This window comes from Pipistrellus hanaki, assembly GCF_964339955.1.
Source record: "Pipistrellus hanaki genome assembly, chromosome: 16".
Lineage (NCBI taxonomy): Eukaryota > Metazoa > Chordata > Mammalia > Chiroptera > Vespertilionidae > Pipistrellus > Pipistrellus hanaki.
This window is the reverse complement of record NC_140518.1, coordinates 17,206,614-17,232,227: the sequence shown is the minus strand read 5'-3', so window position 1 is coordinate 17,232,227 and position 25,614 is coordinate 17,206,614. Positions and strand designations below refer to the sequence as shown.

Below are 25,614 nucleotides of genomic sequence, written 5' to 3'. Positions count from 1 at the left end.
AAACAATGTTCTAAAACCTGTTCTTATTTAAGGAGCTCTTCTAACAAGCAAGCTTTTTATTAGTTAATTTTCTTACATCAGCGCACAATTCTCCCCCTTATTTCCCTGAGTCTGATGAGTCCAGGCAGCTGATAGCAGAGGGAGGACGGGAGTTTGGGGGAGGGGAATTCACTACTGATAAATCAGACATTTCCAGGACAGTTTCATATGAACCCACTCTAGCCGATGGACAGTCTACTTCCCGCTCTCGCTGGTAACTTAGGGCAGAGGCAGTCAGCCAGCAAAGGTACATGGTCTTTTTAGCCCTGATAAAGTAGGGTACTTGAGGGCTCAAGGCCTATTCCACACTGAAGAGCTCAAGGCACAAAGAGGAGGGTATCAATGCTTCCAATTAAGAACAGACATATAGTCCCTCTAAGAGGTCACTGGCTTCATGCTCCATAGGTGGGAGGCTGTGTCTCAGAATATTAGTGGAAAGTGATGGCAGGAGGCCTCATGTCAAGCAAGGTTTTTTGTTTGTTTGTTTATTTGTGTGCTTTTTGTTGGTAATCCTCACCCCATGATATTTTCCCCATTTATTTTAAAGAAAGTGGAAGGGAGGGGGAGAGACAGAGAGAGAAACATTGATTAGTTGCCTTCTGCACATGCCCGTCAGGGCTGGGGAACGAGCCTGCAACCAAGGCATGTGCCCTTGATTGGAATCAAACACTGAGACCCTTCACTCTGAGAACTGAAGCTCTAACCACTTAGCAAAACCAGCTAGGGCTCAAGCTGTTTTAGAATGACCTACCAGCTAAGGCCATGGTCTCATACCAGGTTTTGCACACTCCATCATAGCAACTGTGAAATTAAGCTACAGTACTAAAGAGCCTAATAAAGTCTGGCATATGATAGCTTATATTATTTATCTTATCACAGATGGTAGTGAGTCAATATCTAGATTTTTACACTTTGGAAATAACCCTGGTGGTGAATCTTCAAAAGCACTGGACATAGCTGAGGCGTCTGAGAATTTGAGAATACAATGGTCATTGAAGAATTAAACCTCTATTACTAATGATTCTGTGAACTTCCCTCCCTACTGATTACCCAGTTACTCATGTGAAAAACCAGACTGGTTCTCTCACACCCCACATCTAATTCACCAGCAAATCCAGCCAGCTCCCTACAACACATATTCCCAAAGCAGCTCCTTCTCACCATCGGCTATTACCACCTTGACCTCAGTCCCATTCTACACTGCCAACTTTGCCTCCCACCCACACTTTTCCTCCTATAGCCAATTCTCCAAGGAAAGCCACTTACCTTGTAAAACTTAAATCAGATCAATATTACCCCCTGCTCAAAACCCTCCTGGAACTTCTCATACCCCCTGGAACTGATCCAGTGAGGCCCTGCCTCTGGCCCTCGCTCATTGTTCTCCATACTGTCCTCATCACAATTCTTTGAATACTCCCAACACATATCCTGCTTTGGGGCCTTTGTACTTGCTGGTTCCCCGCCTGAAATGCTCCTCCCATACCTATCACCATGGCTCACTTCCTCACATTGGTCAGGTCTCTGCCCAAATGTCACCTCCTCAAAGAGACCCACCTTGACCACTGATCTGACATAGAGGTTCTGGCCACCTTCTGTACTCCCTTATCTGGATTTATTATCTAATTCGTATCACCACCTGATGTTTGTTTCTTGCTATCTCCATGACTTCAAGTTACCTGAGGGCAGGGCCCCCTCTTTCTTGTTCATTACTGTGATATCAATCCCTAGAACAGGGCCTGGTACACAGAGGTGCTTATGTATGAAGAAATGAGTTTAAATGGAAGATCAGAAAAGCCACTCCTTGGCAGCCAGAATTACCTTTTTTCCAGCCGTGGGGCTGCTCTCCGCACTCTGCACGGGACTCTTCTGGGGGCTTCGATTCTCTTGGGGGACACATCTAGCCATGTACACGCTATAGTCTAGAAGCATCTTCTGCCGCACACTGCCCATCAGCTCCTTCTGCTTTGGTTGGGACATAATCTCCTCCACGCTGCCTTTACTGCTGCTGCGACTGTGGGTCAGGTGTCCCGAGGGACTGCTGTGTCTGCTGTGTGAGGGCAAAACCCCTGGAGCAAAGAAGTGAGGGCTGTTAATATAGATGAAAGGAAGGACTACAAAGTAAATGAAATACAGAGCAAAACCACTGGGTTACATTGAGAAAAGCAGCTAAAAGGTTATCAAATGACTATTTAAAAAATAGTGATAGGTCATAAGGTTGTAAGTAAAAGCAGCTAAAATGCTATCAAATTACTATTTAAGAAATATTTATAAGGTAACTAGAGGCCCAGGGCATGAAAATTCATGCACTGGAGTGGGAGTCCCTCAGCCCGGCCTGCCCCCTCTCACAGTCCAGAAGCCCCCAGGGACAGGAGGCAACCCAAAAATCAGGGGAAGGTGACGCCTCATTACACCTCTGCTGCTGCCCTAGTTACTTGAGCATTGGGGGCCCTAGGCAGCAGCCATCGAGGCTTGCCTGTACCTCGGGCTGGCCCTGGGGGACAGAGGGGACTGGGGGACTCTGGAGGCAGGTGTGCAGAGTGGCTGGGCCCACCTGGAGGCAGGCCTGGCTTTGCCACCTGCCTGCTGCCCTGGCAGGGCTGAGGGGACTGGGCACCACTATCTTGTGGCTGTGGGCACCACCATATTTGAGGGCGTGGCATTAAATTAGCATATTCCCTCCTTATTGGCTGTGGGTGCTGCCATCTTTGTGACAACATGAGGGTCAATTAGCATATTCTCTCTTTATTATGATAGGGTACTCACCACTCTAATAATACATAATTTTTTAGAACAGTTTTTATTCCTCCCTAAGACCATTCAGAGTAATGGGAGCCATGAAATACACCAGTATGTACTTTTTTTCTATTTCCCAGTGATCTCTTAAGGTCAAATAAAGGACTGGCACATACCCAGGGGCAAATGGAAAGTGGGCAGAAAGATAATTGTTCATCCACAGTTCATGGCAATTTCAAACGTGCCATCTTCCATTCAATAAGGTTTTTATCAAGCACTTTTCTAGGCCAATTCCACATCAAAATGGAGAATAATCCCTGCCTTTGAACTTGGGCACCTAGTCAAATAAATCACAATTTTCTGTAAAAAGTATTGTAGCTGAAGCATGACTAAAGGACTTTTAGGGAAGAAAGAAGGGGTGACCACTCTGCCCAACAGAGTGAGAGGTGCTTACCCCAGTACTGATTTCCACAGGTAGTGACCTCTGGACTGCCTCTTGAAATAACTGGCATTTTCTTGGCCCAGGATGGGGAAGAGCATTCGAGGTAAAGGGTTTCTATCTATCTATATAAAAGCCTAAGCGACCAAATGACTGTTTGTCCAGTCGCTATGATGCATACTGACCACCAGGGGGCAGATGCTCAATGCAGGAGCTACTCCCTGGTGGTCAGTGTGCTCACACCTGGTGAGTGCAGCTGCAGTGGGTCAGCCTCTCCAGTCTCTGTAGCAGTGTGCTACTGAGGCAGCAGCAGGCACAGCGGGGTGGGATGAGCGGGAGCAGCGCAGCGCCCAACCCAGGCTCCTCCCCGGCCCCCTGCCACTTCATACACTATTACATTCCCCAAGGGGTCCCGGATTGCAAGAGGGTGCAGGCCAGGCTGAGGGACCCCAATGGTGCATGAATCCATGCCCCGGGCCTCTAGAATGTAATAAGCAGTGATAGGTCACAATAAAGTTCAGTGAAGTTCCAAGCAGAGGACATGGGGCAGAGGGATAGGAAAATGAGCAGAGGTCATGATCATCGATGCAAATGCATTGAGTCTAGATGCCAGAGGATGCTGCATTTATACGGTGATCCCACATTTTGCTGGGGGACATAATTGAGCCCAGGGACTTGATAGCACTAGCTGTCTCATTATAAAAATAGTTGTGCTGTTGCTTCTTCTTTCAGAGAAAATTTTTATAAATTTATATAATACATAAATATAATCCTAAGGAACCACCAAAGGCTAAAAACATACACCTGCAAATAGTTTCATCACTGGTTGAATGATTCTGTATAAAGAGTCACAGTGATTGGCCTAAAAGGCAAATGACTCATGAGAACATACCTTAGGTGGCAGACAGTCATCAATTCAGAGTGGGCTTCCTTCCTTTCTATCTGGGAATGTCAATTCTCCTACAAGTCCTTTAAAAATACATAATCATTTAGCACACTTGTCATTACCTGATTTACTTCCAGAGATACCAGATGGCTTCTTGATTTCCGACTTCAGCTTAGATGCCAGAATAAATCTCCTAAACCACTCCTCCTTTTCTCGGCCAGTTCTCCCAAAGAGATACAATATCTGATCTCTCTGGCCAGATCTTGTTCCTTCCTGAGGATGGGGTGGCTTCTTAGGGTCCTCGATTCCTGGGTCTCTCTCAGCTGGTGGCTTTTCTTCAGAAGTCTCTTTGTCAGTTTGGGCCTTGGACATAAAGTCATCTTGTTGACCAAGCTCGATGCAAATGGGATATTTTTTATTCCAGATTCGTTTTCGAGCCAAACTTTTAGGTACAAGATAAATCTACAGAGAAAGGGAAGCGATGATTCACATACTAAATTAAGAATTTGCTACATTGTGCATTAAAATATGTAGAGTACAAATGCAAACTTTATAGTATTTTTTACTAAAATGATGAATGTGAAATAATTTCCACTTATCTATAACATGATTATAGACTTTGTAATAAGATTTTAGAAATGACTTGTTATTCTCCTTCAAAATTATTATAGAAAGCAGATGTTTAAGAATGTTCCAAGAACTAAAATATGTATAATTTTCAGGTAATAATAGCACATTAATTACATAGTGGATCTTCATCAACTAAGTCTGGATATCAACTGAGTTTAATGACCCTGGGCCAAATATACGCTGGGAAGAAAACAATAATTTATAAAACTAGATCTAGAAGAAAAATTCTATAACTAAAGCTATTTTAAATATTTATATAATTTTGCTGAGACCGGTTTGGCACAGTGGATAGAGTGTCAGCCTGGGTGACTGAAAGCTCCCGGGTTCGATTCCGGTCAGGGGCATGTACCTTGGTTGCCGGCACATCCCCGGTGGGGAGTGTGCAGGAGGCAGCTAATCGATGATTCTCTCTCATCGATGTTTCTAACTCTCTATCCCTCTCTCTTCCTCTCTGTAAAAAATGAATAAAATATATATTTTTAAAATTTATATAATTTTGGAAAACCTTAAAGATCAGTCTTATGAGTTATAAGAACAGAGAATCTATAACTTTTTGGAGTAACAAATAATTTACATTTCTCAAAAAAACAAGTATATAATACTTTTATAAAAATGTAGTTATTTTGCATTAATTTTTACTTTTATAGAGACTTCATTAGTTATTATCCTAGCACCACTACCTACAGCTTTTTATTTGACTGAAAAATTTAACTCTCAAAGTCAGAAAAGTGTGCTATGCCCTTGTTCCTAGAAGTGTGGTTCCTGACCAGCAGCATGGGTATCACCTGGGAGTTCATAAAAATGCAGACTCTCAGGCCCCATTCAGAACTGCTGAATTCAAGTCTGCATTTAAAAAGATGCTCAGGAGCCTGGTTTGTGTGGCTTAGTGGTTGAGCATTGACCTAAGAACCAAGGATGTCACGGTTTGATTCCTGGTCAGGACATATGCCTGGGTTGCAGGATTGATCCATGGTGGAAGGCACGCAGGAGGCAGCTGATAGATGATTCTCATGGATGTTTGTATCTCTCCCCTCCCTTCCTCTCTCTGAAATCAACAAAAAGTTTTTTAAAAATAAAATAAAAAGATACTCAGATTCATATGGATATTAACATTTGAAAGGTTCTGCTCTAAATTGTACTAATACTGTAAACACACCCACCGACACACACACACACACACACACACACACACACTTTTTAGGGGGGAAATGTTTTTCACTAATCTAAGTTTCCTAAATTAGTTGGACTTACCTTGCTGTCTGAAAGGTCATAGATTTTCTGGCTGATATAGGTGACCTCTGGCTTTGTTTCATTGTAGCTTGCCCTCCTGGATATATTTTTATTGGGCTTTGAAAGTCTTAAGGTCCCACCCTCAAGTCGAACAAAGACTGAATGTGTCAAAGTTGCATGGTAAGTTTCTGGATCATAGTTGTAAATTTCATTCATCCAACCCTGATGAAGAAATACTTCTATTAGTAAAATAAGAATAAATACAGATCAGATTCAATGTGAAAATGATGACCATTGGTATTTGGGACACTGAAATCAAACATGATCATAACTCAAGTGTCAATTTATTAATGCCTACAGGTTTCTGAAACAAGTGCTAGCTTGAAGGATAATCAGTGCTGGGGAGTAATTTGGTATGTTTTTTGATAAATAAAAAGCTGGATTTGGTGGAGAATGACAATCAATGTCCATTATTATCCTAAATAAAAGGTTATTTTTCTTTTGTAAAGCTGACAAAAAAAATCAAGAAACTCAAAAGTATTGTTCATGTAAACAGAGCAAGTCTTTTGCCCTGACCTCCTCTGGGGGTGAGTTATCCCACCCAACCTTGTCTTCCCCAGTAGCCAAATAGATACACCCTCTCCTCAGCCTACTTGCAAACGATCTTTGAAATTTCACAGATCATATTAACTCATGCTACTATTCCAGGGCCCAGAGAACACCTACCATTCTATTTCTATTTCACTAAAATAATATAGTAAAGCAGATAATTGAGAATTAGGCATTAAATAAACCATAGATAAGATCAATATGTCAAAAATCAAAAGTGTATAGTTACTGCCGAAACCGGTTTGGCTCAGTGGTAGAGCGTCGGTTTGCGGACTGAAAGATCCCAGGTTCAATTCAGGTCAAGGGCACGTACATTGGTTGCGGGCACATCCCCAGTAGAGGGTGTGCAAGAGGCAGCTGGTAGATGTTTCTCTCTCATCGATGTTTCTAGCTCTCTATCTCTCTCCCTTCCTCTCTGTAAAAAAATCAATAAAATATATATATTTTAAAAAGTGTATAGTTACTTACATGAGTAAAATATTGGTCCAGGGTCCCCTCTCGATCAATATTAATGGACTTAAACATTGATTTTTTTTTAAAAGAGAACGAACATATTGAAGTGTATGAACAACATACAAAGGCTCAACACACCATGAAATTGTGCTAAAGCTAATCTCATAGCTGTAAATCAATAGCCATCATTTAACATTCTGCCTGTCCCACAGTACTTTAGATGACATGGGTGGCCCAGATGTCTTTAAAAGAAGTTCTCTAGAGAATTTTAATTGATATCTTCCCACTCCTTCCCCAACCCCCATTTTATAAATGTCTTTCTAATGAGCAGAGAAATGCGAACACTCACTACACTGGAGTTGAGATTGTCATTCTTTTCAAGGAATAGCCATTTCTATGGTGAGTACGTGATCTCACCTTGAAGTCTGGAGGACCTCTGCAAATGAGGAATACTCAGATATATCTTTTATTCATTTATTTATTCATCAAAACATTAGTTGAGCTTCTATATAGACCAAGTAATGTGTCATGAGTTGATACAAAGATTAAAAACAGGACAGTATTCCTGACCAAAATCAGTAGAGAAGTATTAAGTCTTAATTTTAGCATCTTATGACCACACTGGAGCAACCATAAAAAAATGTGGCACAAACAATATGTCATAGAAGTAAAATTAGACAAATATCCTTCTCTGTCTAGGGAGATGTGAGTAAAATTTATGAGCCAATTATATAGATTTATGTACTTCCAATATATTTTATTGCATGAGATAGGAGTATCTCTCCCTCCTCCCAAAGAGTCACTTGTGTCTATTAAGAAATGTTGAATCAAAAAGCAGTAACCATGAAAAGAAGGTGTGATCTAGGTGTTTATAAAGAAATAGCAATGACTAGAGCAATGAATAAAAAAAAGGGAACAAGCAATACAGAGCATAGTGGGGCCTGAAGTGGACTGTATGGTCAGAGCATCTGTTTAGATGGCTCTAGTTTGCAAAGTGTAGAACAAAGTATATTTTTTTGATTTACAGTTTTTTGCCTTTTTCTTTAGTCTGTTAGTGTGGTGAAATTACACTAATTGATTTTCAAATGTTGAATTAGTCTTGCATTCTTGGGGAAATTATTATTGCTTATGATGAGTTGAAGTTGGGTTGTACCAGTTCATGAGAGCTGATTCTACACATCTCTTCCCAACTATACCTTCAGTGATTTCATGTTGGTAGCTTGCAACTGACTGGTGGGAGTTCTCACACCATGAAAATCAGTGAACAGTACAAAGAGGGCTTACAGGCCATCTGAGAGGACCAGTTTATCACCACCACACTATGATTATCCTTTTCATACATTGCTGAGTTTGATTGCTAATACTTTGTTCATTTTCCCTCTAAGTTGACACGCTGCTCAAGCCATAATGACTTTCTCCATGCTAACAGTACTTTATTGAAGTACAATTTGCATGTAGTAAAAGGAACAAATCTTATACATATGATTTCAAAAATACTAATGTTCATAATAATAGCTCACATTTAAGCTCATATTATAATCTAGCACTTCAAGGTGCATTATCTCCTTTACTTTTGCCAATTCCCTATAATTTTATAGGTGAGGAAAATAGAGAGATAAGTGGTTTGCCTACAGAGTGGTTTTAAAAAAAAGTGATCTAGAGAGTGGCGAATCTGAGACTTAAACCAAGTCTACCTGACTCTGAGGTCCAGGCTCCTATTCACTCCACAGCACAGACCCACCTTCAGTCTAACGCCTGTGTTTCCTCAGACCATGGCATTGACGGCACTTCTCCCAGGAAGCTGCCCTGATCACCTGAGTTACTTTCCTCCTATCACTGTATCTGTTAACTGCCTGGTTTACTTAACCACAAACTCCATAAGACAATAATAGTTGTAACAAATGTTTGGCAACTGAGTACATAAATGTATCCTTAGTCAGAGGGTGGCTGTGAGGACTGAATAAAAGCTGTATATAAAGCACACATAGGGACATCTCCAGATGCATAAGGGGAGACAAGCAAAAGAATGTGCTGGGACCATACTAAGTGCAGGGAGGTGTGGAGGTTACTTTAAAGTAGGCAACTTGATCACTGTCCCCCCCCCCCCCCCAAAAAAAAAAAAAGTTACAATTACACAAAACAGCACAGGTAAAGAAAATAAGTAACCTCAGAAAGAATCCTAAGAGTAAAAAAAGTTAAAGCTTTTCAGAAACTGAACAAGCTCTATCTCATACAGCAGAGAGATGGGTGACTGGAGCCCAGGTTCCCTGACTCCCGTGTAGAGCTCTTTCCAGAACACTATAAGCTTTGATAGGAAACCGGAGACACAGGGGATGCTACTTATCCCACATTAATCAAGTATCCAAGATGCAAACTGGCCATTGGGAGGCTCAGGCCAAGAGGTGGCCAAGCATAACTCAAGTCCCTCTCATTCTACTCCTAATGCACCCCTACAGACAAAAACCAGGCTGCCCTTGCAGAAAGCAATTTCCCAATGCAAATCCTAATTGTCTTTTACACCATTGACCAGTCAGTTTTTTCTGGGGCTTAACCATCTCCCTGGTAAGCTGCACAAAGAACTTCCAGAGCTCAGTGGTCAAACATCAAATCCTGAGAGCAGCCCAGCAACTCAAAGGCCTTCACCCCGTTTCTTATATAATCCCAGCCCTTCACTGCTCAGCTATTTTAAAATTCTCAACTCTGAATTACTTACCAAGTAAGATATTACTTCAACTTTATTTTGTTATGGGACATGGGAGTGGGTATAGAGAGATACAGCATATAGTTAGCAACACAATGCATTTCTAGTCAACTACAGAACTCAGATATGCTGTCAACCTACATTAAAGTGACTCAGAGAAGCCTTGTTTCTTTCAGCATGCCACTGAAGGACAATGACCACAGTCAGCCAGGCTACAGCTGTCTGGCCCACAGACTGGTCCTGTGATTCCATTTGTAAAAGGTCAGGGTTTTCTCTTCAGTCTCTGGTGGATTTAGAAGCCATGTCTGGCTGAAAGTACAAACTGCAATCTATTAAGAGACTTATTTAATACTTAGAAAGATTAAAAGCTATAATTAACCTTTTGCAAAATAATAAAGTCTGGAAGAACTACTATTGTGCTCACTTCTGGTTAAAGTGCCAATCAGGAGGCCAAAGCCTGAAGCTGAGCTGACCAGAGGAAAACACCGGCTTCTGGCCTGTGGGAGTGAAGGGCATTTCTCTGTCTTCAGTGCATGAGGTTCCTGGGCTGACGCCCTGCTGTCACAGGGCTGTGCTGGCATTTCAAGCTGCCTGCCACTCACATCCCCAGGATTATTCCTTCGTCTAGTCTAACAGGGAAGGTGCAAATCCTAAATAGAAGAATAGAGCCACGACCTGAGGTCCCCGCTGCTGAAAATTATCTCTAAAGCAGACAAAAAAGGCGATTAATTTTTTTTTGTCCCCCAGGCTAAAACATAAGCAGGGTTTTCTTTTTGCCAGGCTTAAACGCTTTTTGATGTATTTATTTGATGGTTTAGAACCGGAGTCATCAGTTAAAACATGGTATCATAGATCATGAAGTTAAAGAATATGGCAGGAACAGTTTACTCAACTTTATAGAACTTTAGATCCAAATTTGGGTTTTTCTATAAAAGACAAATAGACCTATACATACACAGAATTCATACTATGAATGATAGCCTCAAGCAAATAGACAACTTTCAAAATAAATGCTGCTTAAAGGCACCATCAAGAATAAAGAGAGCGCCGGGACCAGTTTGGCTCAATGGATAGAGCGTCGGCTTGGGGACTGAAGGGCCCCGGGTTCGATTCCGGTCAAGGGCATGTACCTTGGTTGCAGGCATATCCCCAGTAGGGGGTGTGCAAGAGGCAGCTGATCGATGACTCTCTCTCATTGATGTTTCGAACTCTCTATCTCTCTCCCTTCCACTCTGTACAAAAATAAATAAAATATATATTAAAAAAAAAAAAAAAAGAATAAAGAGAGCCCTAGCTAGTTTGGCTCAGTGGATAGAGCATTGGCCTGTGAACTGAAGGGTCCCGGGTTCAATTCCGGTCAAGGGCACATGCCTGGGTTGCAGGCTTGATCCCCACTAAGGGGAGGGGGGTGCAGGAGGCAACCGATCAATGATTCTCTCTTATCATTGATGTTTCTATTTCTCTCTCCCTCTTTCTTCCTCTCTGAAATCAATATTACCTCCTTCCTCTCTGAAGTCAATGTTGTCTATTGACATTTATTAAAAAAAAAAAAAGAATAAAGGGAAAAATAAAGTCCATTAGGGGAGGGAAGCATCAGCATCAATACCATCCACATCCTCCAACTACCTGTTTCAAGGTCACTTTCACAGCTATATCACTAGAAGCAAAGGAGTCAGGGTTAAAACCACAGATTCTGCCTGTACCTGAGGAAATGGCTTTTATCCCAGCTTTTCCTATCCTTTGGGGCAGCACCTCTCCAAGAATACTTTTAGTAATGCAATGGCAAATAGTAATAGAGGTCAGACAACACGCATTCAAATTAGATAGAAAATAATATGATCTCTGAAGAACCCACTGAAACAATCAAGGTCTGATTTCTGTTACTACACAATAAACATTAAGCCACATTAATAGGTAAGTGTTGAAATTATAAGATGATAAATACATTAGCAAGCAAATAAATTAGTAGCTTTCAAACTTTTTAGATCAGAGTAAACATTTTTTGAGTATGTACCCATAATACATACATTTACCTATAAATTATGTACATGTCCTAATATAATACGGTTTTTATAAAAAATTAAAAAGAGAAATAAAGAGAAGATAAAGTGTTTAAGTTTTTCCTTTCTGATAGCTTTTTCTATTTTCACCTGACACCTCAAGGCACAATATATATACTTAAGGTGAGGCTCATGGTTAGTGATAATGAATGTAAATCCATATTTCAAATAATGCTGAAAATTTCCAAGGACTTTAGCCAAAGGTCAATATATGATAACCTATATGTTGAATATAAGCAAGGCTTATTTATTATTTACATTCTTTTTTTTTTTACATTTTTTATTAAATTATTATCTGTGTACATATTTTAACATTGCCCCCCCTCCCATACATATTATTTACATTCTTAGGAAGAGTAAAAATATACACAAATAGAGACTCTGATACTTTCTTCTTGTATAATGCCTTCAACAACTCAATTTGGAAACCACTGAAAGAAGCAACTGAATGAAACAAGGCCACGACAGAAGCCTGGGCACCAGCACCAATATGTATAGATTGTGGGGCCATGTTGCTTATTATCTTGTAGTCTTTGGAGGTACAGCAAACTTCTTAAAGGCTAGTTATTATACAATAAGAAGTCTTTGATGGATTTAGTACTTTATTACATTAAATATGAATTTTAGAGATGAAAATACATCTAACATTGATTTTTTTTTTTCATGATTAATACCCTACTCTTACAGAAACATGATGAGAAATCTCAGTTCCACAATGCCCATAGCCTCTCTCCTCCTCTATAAATGACCTTTGGGACAAAACCAAAGAGGATGGTCCTAGAATACCTCGTTGTAATTTAGGATACTTTTGCCCAAGGAAACAATGCTATAAACTGTAGTTATACGTTGGCTGACTAGAATTACAGTTCAGGACTAGAATTACAGTTCAGCCATGCCATAAGTTAATGAGTTGAGTGGAAAATTGGCAAAATGTTGATCATTGTTGTAACTGGGTGTTGGGTGCATAGGGGTTCATTTTACCATCTCTCTACTTTTGGGCATACCTGAAATTTCCTACAATAAAACATTTAAAAAGTTCAAATAATCATTTTAGGGTCACCTGACCTCCTTAACGATTGTTCCCATGGAATTCAGGAAGCCTATGAAGCATCTGCTTGTAAGGGAGAATGCCTGCACTAAACATCTCACCTGATAATCTCCTCTGGCCATGAGGGGCCCTGGAAACAGCCACCTTTATAAAAGCTGTCCATAAAAACTCAGTGACCCATTTCTGGGGCAGGATAGTTTCAGTTAATTATGGTGTAGAAATAAACGCTTTTTTATTTCTTGTACTCCTTGTACTGAGGGTTGTAAGAGACCAAATAAAATCAACCCAACTCTCTTTTGGTTGTACTTAATGAGGCTATTTTATCCTTAAGATTGCTCATTGTAATTTCTTAAAAGAAAGAATTGCATGAGATTCAGATTAAATTTTCTTCACATAATTGATAATGTTCTCCCTATAAAATTATTCTTTTATATAGCAAAACTAAAACCTTTATTTAGGAAATCTAATTACTTTTTAATAATATCTAAATGTGACATGACCAAACCTTGTTTGGAGAAACAAGGTTCTCCGAAATTCATTTCTATTAGTCTTGCAGTCTTAAAAGTTTAGTCAACCTGCTATGTCATCTCTCTTAAAGAGAGAACACTGGAAACTGACACTCTACTGGTGTGTTCTGCAGGTGATGTATAAGTCTGAGATAAAGAATCTAACTCATGAATATAGTTCAAAATTGTATGAGTCACACAAACATAAATCAATGTAACTTATGGAATCTTCACAAGCCTTCTCATTATAGATATGTGGAAACATAAGTATACTCCTGGTGAAGTGACTTCTCATTCTTAAAGAAGGAACATCCAACTTGTCTAAGAATGCTCGGCAAAAACAAATATTCCAGGTGCAATATGCTGACTCTAAAGGCCCCATCTTCCCCTGGCCCAAATCCATATTCTTCCCCAGGGTCCCCAGCTCAGAGTACCTAACTAAGCATCCAAAATAACACCCAGAAGGTTACCACCCAGGGGTGTTGCTCATAGTGATGCCCTTGGATTCTGCAGCATACATGAGGCTCTGTCTTGAGTTAACTTATCCAGATTGCCATGTTTTAAGTCATGCTAGCTTCCTTCTGACTTTCACATGTTCACATGTCACTTTGTGTTGAATGCCTGTGGTAACCTTTTTTCCTATTTGATGCTTTTTGTCGGCTATAGATTTTAAACATTAAGAACAAGCAGGCTTTGGAGGAGGTTCTAAGAGTTCTTCTATGGACTCTGTGATGGCTCTTTGTCCTCACAGAAGCTCTGACTATTTCTATTACAGACAGTACAGCTGCTGATCAGCAGGATACCTTGAGGCTTAACCAACTGCTCATTCATCTTTGAGCATAGCTACTACTTGGCTGCAAACTGGCCTTTTTGACTCACCATCCCACATAATCATCAGCATCATTTTAAAATACAAATGTCTTTAGTGTGATAGAATAATAAAATACCCCGGATAAAGTACTGAAAAGTTTTACTTTTCTCTTCCTTTTCCCTAGCAGGTGAAGTCACATTGCAAAGCTCCTTGAATTGTTTGAGGAGCCATAAAGAAACCAGGCTCTCAGCCCAGGCTGCAAGGATTGCCTGTATCCACCGATGAGAACTTACATGGCTCAGAGGTTTAAAAACACTGTGCAAAAATAGTTCTCAAGCATCAAGGTCCCTGCCTAAATGTTTCATGGGACTCTCAGATGGGAGTTTACTTAGAGAACAAAGTTTGCAGGGTCACTGTCAAGGGACTGGGCCTCTATATCAGACAGCTTTATCACAGGCAGCTTTTATAACATGTCAGAGATGTTTCTAAAACACTAAAATTTAGGTTCTTTATAGTTGTTAAAAAGTTTCCAAACTTGCCCTCAAGAATCATACCTTTATATCCTCTATAAACACCAATTACATAGAATCAGATGTGCAGAAAACAACTCAAAATAGCTGGATTCACCCTAGAAACATGTTCACAGATCTGCTCAAAGTTAGACTTCACTATACTTTCCTTATCACAATGTTTGGGTAGCAAAGTTAATGTCAACACTACTAAATGTTTTAAAGTGTCATAATTTTAAAATAGTTCCCAAGAGTGTGACCTCAGTAAAGTTAATTAAGACCAAAGCATATTTGCATTTGAAATCTTTGGCTTGCAACATACACCCAACTTTTCCAATCAGTAGTAATGTCCCTTTAAAAAAATAAGGACTGTTTTTAGTCAGGTTTCTAAAAACAGCCCTGAATACCAAACAAAATATCTCAAGTGAAAATGTACTTTTCCTCATTAGTAACAAAGCCTTTCTAAACAGTTAAGGCTAAGAATGAAAAACAATTACCAAATTGGATCAATCAGAGTTGTTCAAACATCAATCAGGAAGAATATTCATAAAACAGCCTAAGACAATTTGAATTACAAGTGTCAGTCCACGACAGCACCCTAGAAGTACTTATTGTCTACAAGGAAAATTTAAATACATTTATCCAAGCACTGAGGGCAAAAAAAACCTTCCTTAAAATGAATAGTCCTGCCCTGGCAGGTGGCTTAATTGGTTGGAGCATCATTCTGTACACCAAAAGGTTGCGGGTTCAGCCTGGCTGGTATTGCTCAGAGGTTGAGTGTTGACCTATGAACCAGGAGGTCATGGTTTGATTCCTGGTCAGGGCATATGCTCGGATTGTGGGCTCAATCCCCAGTGTGCAGGAGGCAGCCAATCAGTGATTCTTTCTCATCATTGATGTTTCTGTCTCTCAGAAACTCTCCCTTCTTCTCTGAAATCAATAAATAAAAAATATTCTTAAAAAGTTGCGGGTTCAATTCCTGGTCAGGGCACATACTTAGGTTTGGGTTTTATGCCTAGTCGGGGTGCACATGGGAGGCAATCTATCAATTGGAGTCAACAGTGAAGACTTAAAAATCTTCCCAGAACAATTACGTACTCAAATCAGTTTGAAATGAATGTCAGTCAGTCATTGGGCATTGGAGTTAAAGATAAGTACCCTTTTTCTTTGCTAAAGTTATCAGTAACTTACTTAGAGGGCATGTGCCCTCTAAGTAGTCACAGTACCACCCTATCAAGAAAGCTTAGCAACCATGAATAATGAGTCTCTCTTGCTTCACTTCAAACATTAATACTAAGCTTAAGTGTGTCACATCCTCAAGATTCAGCACCAGCTTCTCTTTAAATAGAAGCAGTATTATAACATATTGCCATGTAAAAGAAAGAAAAAAGGCTGCAAAATATGTGATCCCATTAAATCAAAACAAAAAGAGTGTAGAGTCTGCATGTGTGTGATGTATATACTCATACATGCAGAAGTTGTTGTTTTTTTAAAGTAGGATATATAGCAAAAGCATAATATGCAAATCAAACAATTGGCAGGGGGCAGGGCCGGTGAGGAGGCAGCACCAGCCAGGCCAGCCAAGGCACATACCAGTGGGCAGAGAGAGGGTACGGTGATGGGAGGGGAATGGGGGAGGCAGCAGCAACCAGCAGCAGTGAAGGGGCAATGGGGGGAAGGGCGGGGCCATGCCAGCCTGTGCTGACCCCCTGAGGTGCTGGCCCCTGATCTGCCCGTCTGGTTGCCTCCCACAGAGGTAGGCCTGTGGCAGTGCCTTTCCCTGATTGCCAGGTTGGTGATGGGGCCTGCCCTGTCACCTCCCACAGAAGGAAGCCAACAGTGGTGGGGCAGCAGCAGGGTGATGTGGGCAGCGCTGTCTCGGCTGCCTGGTCACTTCCTGCAGGAAGGCCAGACTGCGGCTTAAGCCATCAGTAGGATATCCCCTGAGGGCTCTGGACTGTGAGAGGGTGCAGGCCAGACTGAGGGTTTGCCCCTCCCCCAAGTACACAAATTTTCATGTACTGGGCCGGGCCTCTAGTTAACTATAATCCCTCCCAATAGATTGATAAAGAATAAATTGTTGCCCTGGCTGTTGTGGCTCAGTTAGTTGGTTGAGCACGCATGAAAAGGTTTGTTGTTTCGATTCCTAGTCAGGGCATATGCATGGGCTGTGGGCTCACTCCCCAGTGGATGTTTTGTTTTCACATCAATGTTTCTCCTCTTCCTCTCTAAAAAAAATCAATAAAAATCTTTAAAGCCCTAACCAGTTTGGCTCAGTGGACAGAGTGTCGGCCTGCGGACTGAAGGGTCTTAGGTTCGATTCCAGTCAAGGGCATGCACCTTGGTTGTGGGCACATCCCCAATAGGGGTGTGCAGGAGTCAGCTGATCGATGTTTCTCTCTTATTGATGTTTCTAACTCTATCCCTCTCCCCTCCCTTCCTTTCTGTAAAAAATAATAAAATATAGTTTAAAAAATATTTTAAAAATAAATAAATTTTTATTTGGTTTTCCTGTGTTTTTTAAACATTGAACATGCATTTTTTGAATAAGATAAAACATTTGTGAAATTGAAAATAAATAAAAAAATCAGTTACTTTAGACCCCCAGTGTTCTTCTCCTTGTTTTGTTTGTTTTGCAATAAAGAGATATCATGGTGCCATTTTTTTGAGCATTCTTATTTAAATGGAGTTAAGGAAAACCTATTAGAGAAATTAAAGAAGTTCTGAACTATCAAAAAACTAAATTTAAAAAAAACAGAAAACATTAATTATTGGCAAGGATGAGAAGGCAGAGAAACTGGAACTCTTGTGCATTATTGGTAGGAATCTAAAATGGTATAGCTATTATTGAACATAGTACAGTGGTTACTCAAAAAATTAAAAAGAGGAGAGAGAATCCAAGATGGCTGCTCGAGTAGGCACCTAGCCGCAGCCGCACGCAACAATTTCAATAAAATACAACTAAAATATAAAATGGACATTACCCAGAACTACAGGAAAGTCGACTGACTGGAAATTCTACAACGAGAAGCAAGGAGAAAACCAGAAGGAAGCGCGGAGGAGCTGTAAAAGCCCAAGGTACGGAGACACGCGGCGCGCGCGTGGAGAGGACGGAGCCGGAGAGGAGGGAGGCCGAGTGCCTGGCGGGCGTTCCCTAGTGGGAAGGAGATAAACACTCCGACTGTGCTGGGCCCCCAACTGCTCTGAACCCCCGTTCTAGGCCAGACCCCGGGGACCCAGGCTCACCCATAGGGAGCTGGGCTGTAAGGCAGTACCCGGGGAAGCGCCGAAAGGAGGTCCCAGAGGCGAGCACACAGAGCGCAGAGAAGGGCCGGCCGGCTGTGCCGTAGGACTGCCCTGGCGGGAAGGAGAAAGGCTCCAGACTGCTCTGAACGCCACCTCCAACTCCACTTCCAACTGAACTGAACCCCAGTTTCGGGCCCATTGCGGGAGAGCTTACACTGTTTGGCAGCAGGCGAAAATCGAGGGCACCTTTCTCTCAGAGGTGCTTGCAACAAGTACTGAAGGACCCTGAGTCTCAGGAGTCGCATAGGGCGGGGCTGACGGAAGCCGAGGCTGTAGGCTCCACCCTGAAACCCCGCCCCATCAGGAAAGCTGCCTGCGAAAATGCCTAAACCAAATAGATCACAAACGAAAGAAATGGAGGACAAAAAGTGACTGGATATAGAGTTCAAAACCACACTTATAAGGTTTTTCAAGAGACTCCTAGAAAAGGCCGATAAAATAAATGAGACCTATGAGGATATGAAAAGGGATCAACAAGAAATGCTAATGGATCAACAAGAAATAAAGAATACATTGTCTGAAATAAAAAATATTCTACAGAGTCCTAAAAACAGAATAGAAGATCGCAAGAATCAAGTCAAAGATTTGGAACATAAAGAGCCAGAAGACACTCCTCTGCAGAAGCTAGAAGGCAAGAGAATCCAGAAAATTGAAGATAATGTAAGAAACCTCTGGGACAACTTCAAACGATCCAACATCAGAATCATGGGGGTCCCAGAAGATGAGAGAGAGCAAGATATCGAAAACATACTGAAAGAAATAGTGACAGAAAACTTCCCCCACCTGGGGAAAGAATTGGACTTACAAGTCCAGGAAGCACACAGAACTCCAAATAAGAGGAATCCAAAGAGGACCACACCAAGACAAATCATAATTAAGATTCCAAGAGCAAAGGACAAAGAGAGAATATTAAAAGCAGCAAGAGCTAAGCAGGTGGTTACCTATAAAGGAATACCTATACGATTGTCAGCTGATTTCTCAACAGAAACCATGCAGGCCAGACGGGAATGGCAAGAAATATTCAAGGTGATGAATAACAAGAACCTACAGCCAAAAATACTCTACCCAGCAAAGCTATCACTCAGAATCAAAGGTCAGATAAAGAGCTTCACTAATAAAAAAAAGCTAAAGGAGTTCATCACCACCAAATCAGAATTATATGAATTGCTGAAGGGGGTTCTTTCAGAAGAGAAAGTAAATAAAGATAAAAATTATGAACAACAAATACGTAACTATCAACAAGTGAATCTAAAAACCAAGGAAATTAAAAAAAAAAAATCTGATGAACAATATTAACTGTTGAATATAATAGAATCAGAGGTATGGCAGGGGAGTGAACTGATGATTCTTGGGGAAAAGGGGAGAGGGGAATGTGGGAAGAGACTGAACATAAACTGTGCACCTATGGATGAGGACAATGGGGAGTGGGGAAAGGGCAGAGGGTGGGGTGGGAAGGGGGGGAAAGGAACACTTGTAATAATATGAACAATAAAAATTTATTAAAAAAAAAAAATTAAAAAGAGAATTACAATATGACCCTGCAATCCCACTTCTGAGTATATATTTTTTTAAAAATGGAAACAGGATCCTGAAAAGGCAGTTGTATGACTGTGTTCATAACAGCATTATTCACCATAGCTAAAACATGGAAGCAACTCAAGTGTCCTTTTATGGATGAATGGATAAGCAAAACGTGGTATATATACAAACAATCGAATATTATTCAGTCTTAAAAAGGAAGAAAATTCTGCAATATACTACAACATGGATGAATCTTGAGGACATTATACTAAGTGAAATAAGTCAGTCATAAAATAACAAAGACTGTATGATTCCACTTACTAAAGGTACTCAGAATATTTAAAAACACACACACAAAAACAGAAAGTAGAACTGGTTGCTAAGGGCTGGGGGGAGAAAAGAATGAGGAGTTACTTAAGCAGAAATAAAATTTCCCTTTTACAAAATAAAAAAGAGTTATGAGGATAGTTGGTGGTTATGGCTGTATACTGTGAATGTATTTAATATCACCGAACTGTACACTTGAAAATGGTTAAGATGGCAAATTTTATGCTCTTAGTATTTTACCACAATTTTTAAAAACCAAATATATATATAAAATATATGTGCCTATGACTTAAGAAATATATGAGCAATAACTGTACTTCTATATCATATATATTACATTATATATGATATATATATTAAACATACATAATAGCCAGAAATTTTTAATTATGCACAAATAAATATAAATAGAAGTTCTAATATTTTCTTCCTGAACCCTAAGGACATCCCTCAGGAGGCCCAGATCCTGAGATCTGACTCGCACTAAAAGGCAATATCTCTTTCTCCAGCTTATGTCCTGCTGTGCACAGAGGAAAGAGAAGAGCCAGCAGCGGCCAACCACTGACATTAATCTGCAGTCTCTTCCTCCTTTTCCTTCTCTTGCATTAGGAAGTATTTGACCCTTCTCCAGGGTCTCAAGATCCTGTTAATTAATTCTAACAAAGTCAGCTATAACAAATCCTAAACAAATAGCAAAATCCCTGGAAAGTTTACGGAGAGAATGACACAGGAATTGGATGCAAATGCTACTTTCGAGGGCCATGGAGATCCTTGAAAAACTATTTGTTGAATCAGTAAACCCTGAACTAGAATGAAGTTTACTTGGTAAATCTCTTGGGTGTCTAGAGAACGAAGAGATGCCAAAGTCTTAAAAACACTGCTTATGTAAAAACCGGTGACCATGAACTCAATAGACTAAAAAAATTCAGTTGAGTCTAAAGGCTCTTTGTGAGCTAACTCATGCACTAGCCAGCTGCTGTGGAAAGGCTTGCTTACCTTCAGTATTTCTGGTTCTTTGATATCCAGAGTTCCTGTGTTCCAGTGTTGTTTATTTTTATGTAGTCTGTGATATTTATGAGCACTTGGTGGTGTAAAAAACCAAATCATGCAAACTGCAGTCATGAATCCCAGGCCAATTCCCAGAAAGAGTCCACTCACATAATGGGGGAGGGGGAGGATGAGGTACGCATAGACACACAGTATGAAGAAGCCCAGTGTCTTCATGGGTAACTCTGGGTGCTGCATGGCCAAGTCCACCTCCTCGTCACTGTCAAGAGTTGGAACATCATCTGCCAGCTCCTCTGGCTTGAGAGGTGTATCTAGGAGCTTATCAACTTTACCTTCCCCGTCCATTTCCAAATCAAACTCTTCAGAGTACAGTTCACAAAACTCTTCGTCTTCTTTGCTCACTAAGGCAGACAGAGAACATTTCTCAAGGACTAGAGAACTTGTCTTCAGGCCTAAATCCTTTAAACTGCTCACCTGGGAACTCTTCTGTTCCACCTCTTTTGGGGCCTCATCAGTGGACTTCGGGTGGTCACCTCTGGGCATACTGGGATTGCTTCCCTCACCATCCCCCTCAGAGTCACACTCCTCCTCCTTGATGCTGTAGTTGTGATTGCTTTCCAAGTGACCGTTCAGGCTGGACAGATTGGAGAGCTCTGAAGCACTTGAAGATAAGGCTTTGGGCCTATGGCTGCCACTTTCTTCCCCTATAATTTTGCTAAGGAGCTGAAAGGGCTCGTGTATGACTTCTGAAAGGCGTCGCTTAGTGTCTTCGATTTTTGCCTCCATTTCGGGCACTTTAAAAAAGGAGCGTGTGTCGGAGGGAGAAGTAAGTGGGGAAGAAGGTGCGGTTTTGGAATCTCCACCTGTGTTTCGTGGCTGGGTGAATTGCTTGAACAGGTGTAAATTCAGCTTGGAATCGGGTGGTTTATAGGACACAGTATCTGACTCTTGCTTGGAGGTGTCTGTGGACAGAGACTTGACTAATGTCTTCATCAAGTGCCTGTGCCTTGGGGGCGGTGGGGGTTCTTTTGGCTCCACCTCAGTGGACAGGGATTTCACAAGGCTCAAAAAGGGTTTTGCGCTGGAAAGGGTGGAGGTTGAGGCACTGGATGAGAGGATAGGAGACTTGGAAGGAGAGGACAATGGGGACGAAGAACTGGTTTTCTGCTCAGAAAGGGATGACACACTGGGAGAGCTAGCTAAGGGCCCGGATGAAGATGACCCTGGGGACAGAGCCAATGGCACTGTACTTAATACTTGCACTGCGGGCAGCGGGGCTTCCAACTGCTTTACAGTGTTCTCAGAGACAGGCAAAACAGCAGGCGACTCGGACAGTCCATCTGCCAGGATAGGCTGGGAGGCAGGGCCAGTGGGGTCATGGCCACCTCGAGGTTCAAAATAGAGGTCTTCCTTGGCTTCAAGCCCCGTTACAATGCTTTGGTCGTCCAGCCCCTCCTCAAGATATTCCCTGAACTCCTCTTCCTCTTCCTCCTCTTCCTCCCCGGATGCCGAGAAGTGGATGGCGATAGTGTCTCGGGACACGGACCTCTGCACATGCACTCTGGGGGCTGATGGTTTTGGCATGTCAATGGCTTTTTCGGCATGGCGCCCATTCAGACTTGTCATTGCCAGCTTCACAAGGGCTTAGGCTCTGTAAAGACATCAAGAAAACTGAAGTCAGAAAGTGGCTTCTCCACAGGAGACACTGTCATGTGTAGACAGGAGCACAGACGAAGTTCATTTCTAAACAAAGATTATGCTTTTACTTGGCAGATGGCCACTGCTTTTCACTTGAGCAGGTTTAACGGTTTAATTTTCACCAGCTACATTCCAGTTAGGCATTCTCTTTTATGAGCAAACTACAAACCAGTGTTAAAAAAAAAAAAATTCCATACAATCTGTCTTACTTCACATCATCTGAGTAGTTGTTTCCTCCTTCTTAACTGGCTCATTTCTATCAGCGATTCCATATTTTAAGGCTTGAAATACCTGCACAATAGATGTTACCAGCATTACTTCAGAAGATCAGCAGGATAAAATGTAGCATCCTGGTGATTTTGAGAATCTTGGAACAAAAATGTCACCAGTGGTTTTCTAGCTATAAAAAGCTACCCCATGGGAGTTATTGCTTCCACTGCAATTTTCACAGCAATCTTAACAATTAGTTGGCTCGTATCTCCCACCAACATATCCTATCTTGCCAATGCAAGTAATTAGCAAAGTACCCAAGAGTTGAAAGGAAAATCTGTAAACTAATTACTGTGACCTGTTGGCTTCTTTATTCTCCAAATGGCAGGTACCAGAAGGCCAGAGTATTTAGGCAGCCATGAAGACATGGCTGTGTCCTGAGGCTTCGGGAACAAGCAAACATTTTAAACTGAATCTAGATTCCACAGATAACTCTGCTCAGGGCTATGGTGACAGACAAGGAGGCTATGCTTCCTACCCCTGTGGAGCTAAGTAGCTAGCTGTAGAGAAGAGAGACACCTTAAAAGCTGGGCAGAAAAACATAAGACACCAAGGCCACACTGACATCTAGCATATTACCTTTCTTCCTACTCACTTAAAGCCCATTTATTGGGCACCAGGCTTCCTAATGGACCCTACAAAGCTGAAATTAACACCACAATCTGGAAATAGATCCTGTCAAAAAAGCTAAAACACACTTGAGTGGACTTCAGGCCTTCTGAAGAGGGTGAGACTAGTGTGGGAGGTAGGACATTTGCTCAGCCTTTTAAACTGCTGTGTAGGTTGTGGTGGAATGGGCATGATGAGAAAGGGTCAAAAAGGCATGAAAGATGAGGGCAGGAATAAAGATGAGCATGGTGTGTCCTGGCACCAGAGTCTATTCTCTCCCTCCAGGGTGGAAGGGGGTGTTGAAGAGCAGTGGGAAACCATCAGTACAAGAGAGGCATCATGGGAGAGTAGAAAGAATAGTTTTGAGATCAGGAAATTGGGCTTTGGTACTTGCTCCCTTTACAGCTGACTCTGTGGGACCTTGAGAAAGCCAAGACCTCTCTGGGTCTCAGAATCTTCCTTTGTAAAATGGGGGATCACCAGTCCTCTCCATACCTAAAACCCTACATGTTTACATTTATAGGTGGTTGCTCACAATACAATGTAGGACACTTATACAAGTAATATACCCTAGACCAGTGATTTTCAACCAGAATGCCTCATGAATTTTTAAAACATGCAATACCTGACTATTTAGTCAGGGACACTGACCTCTTTTCCCTTAGATTGTCAAATTAGAAAATTACAACAGCCAATACAACAACAGCCATTGGTGTGTATGTATCAAAATTATACCTATTTTTTGTCAGAAATTCTGGTGTGCCACGGAATTTTATTTTATCTTTATTTTTTTGCCACAGTAATTAGTTTGTGTGCCAAGAGATGAAAAATATAAAATGCTGCCACAGACAATCAACATCATGGTGTTTGCTTATTTCTTTCATTTGAAGAACGTCTAAATTTAAGTCTTATGCTAAATATTTATGTTCAAAAAGCTGGCAACAGATACTACTGACAAGAGAATGGGGGACAGAAAACAGTGATCCTGAATCACTATAAATAATCTAACAATGAGAAGAACTGCAGTTCAAAGCCCAAGCATCACAAGGACATTGAATTGCATATTCTCAATATCAATGCTTCAGAGAAATTACTTTAATAAAAACTTTCCAAAAGAGTTTTGCCTACACTCATTCATGACTCTCAGGCTCTCCTATCCACACTGGTCCAGGAAAAGGGACTGATCTCTACCCATCAAACAAAGCAATTTAAATCCAGGAGCTGATGGCTGCGAGAAAAAGAGACTCCAATAGCTTTACAGTGTTCTGTAAAGCTAGAAAGACAAGGCAATCCTTCCCTGTAATTCTTAAGCCAATGGATGTGTGGGCTTAGTAAGAAGAAAAATACCAAGTGCAACACATATTTTTCATTTTACTGTCACCTAGTTTTATAAGGGTAATTTAAAAAGAAAATTATAGAGGTAATTTAAAAAGAAAGGTTGGTACTTGATAATTCTCAGTAGGTTGAAAAATAAGGGTTATTTAAATTGCCTTAATAACATACAGGGTGATCTGTAAGGCTCTGTAGTGTGTGTATATATATATATATATATATATATATATATATATATATATATATTATTGACTTTTTTACAGAGAGAAAGGGAGAGGGATAGAGAGTTAGAAACATCGATGAGAGAGAAACATCGATCAGCTGCCTCCTGCACACACCCCACTGGGGATGTGCCCGCAATCAATGTACATGCCCTTGACTGGAATCGAACCTGGGACTTTTCAGTCTGCAGGCCGACACTCTATCCACTGAGCCAAACCAGTTTTGGCAAGGCTCTGTAGTTCTAAGGCTGCTTCATAGGTAGTGGTGACTGCAAGTGAAGGTGACTGTGGGCACGGGTACAAAATCAGAGAGCATAATTTGGAGGTTGAATAGTATGAGTTGGTCCTATGGGGGGAAAATGCTATTTAGAGCCAAATTCTCTCTGCACCTTAGCCTCAGTCAGATATGTTTCTGGAAGCAGGAGATCTCAAACTGCTATGCTGATGGGTCTTTCCTAAGGTCTTGACTGTAATTCCCCATTAAAATTACTATGCCTTCTAAAGACATTCTTTGCCGAAACCGGTTTGGCTCAGTGGTAGAGCGTCGTCAGTCTGCAGACTGAAAGGTCCCAAGTTCGATTCCGGTAAAAGGCATGTACATTGGTTGCGGGCACATCCCCAGTGGGGGGTGTGCAAGAGGCAGCTGGTCGATGTTTCTATCTCATCGA

General features: G+C 41.2%; 1 protein-coding gene across 2 annotated transcripts in view; it reads right to left on the bottom strand.

Moving 5' to 3' along the window:
• Nucleotides 1–25,614, bottom strand: part of TEX2 (testis expressed 2) — a 96,896-nt gene that overhangs the window by 34,490 nt on the left and 36,792 nt on the right. For both annotated transcript variants that reach the window (XM_084864141.1, XM_084864142.1), the window contains exons 2-5: nucleotides 20,805–22,467; nucleotides 5,979–6,179; nucleotides 4,220–4,559; nucleotides 1,858–2,105 (exon numbers count right to left, since the gene is read on the bottom strand). In XM_084864141.1, coding sequence (XP_084720267.1) covers nucleotides 1,858–2,105; nucleotides 4,220–4,559; nucleotides 5,979–6,179; nucleotides 20,805–22,442 — 2,427 coding nt within the window. In that variant the 5' untranslated portion in view covers nucleotides 22,443–22,467. The remainder of the gene's footprint in view (nucleotides 1–1,857; nucleotides 2,106–4,219; nucleotides 4,560–5,978; nucleotides 6,180–20,804; nucleotides 22,468–25,614) is intronic.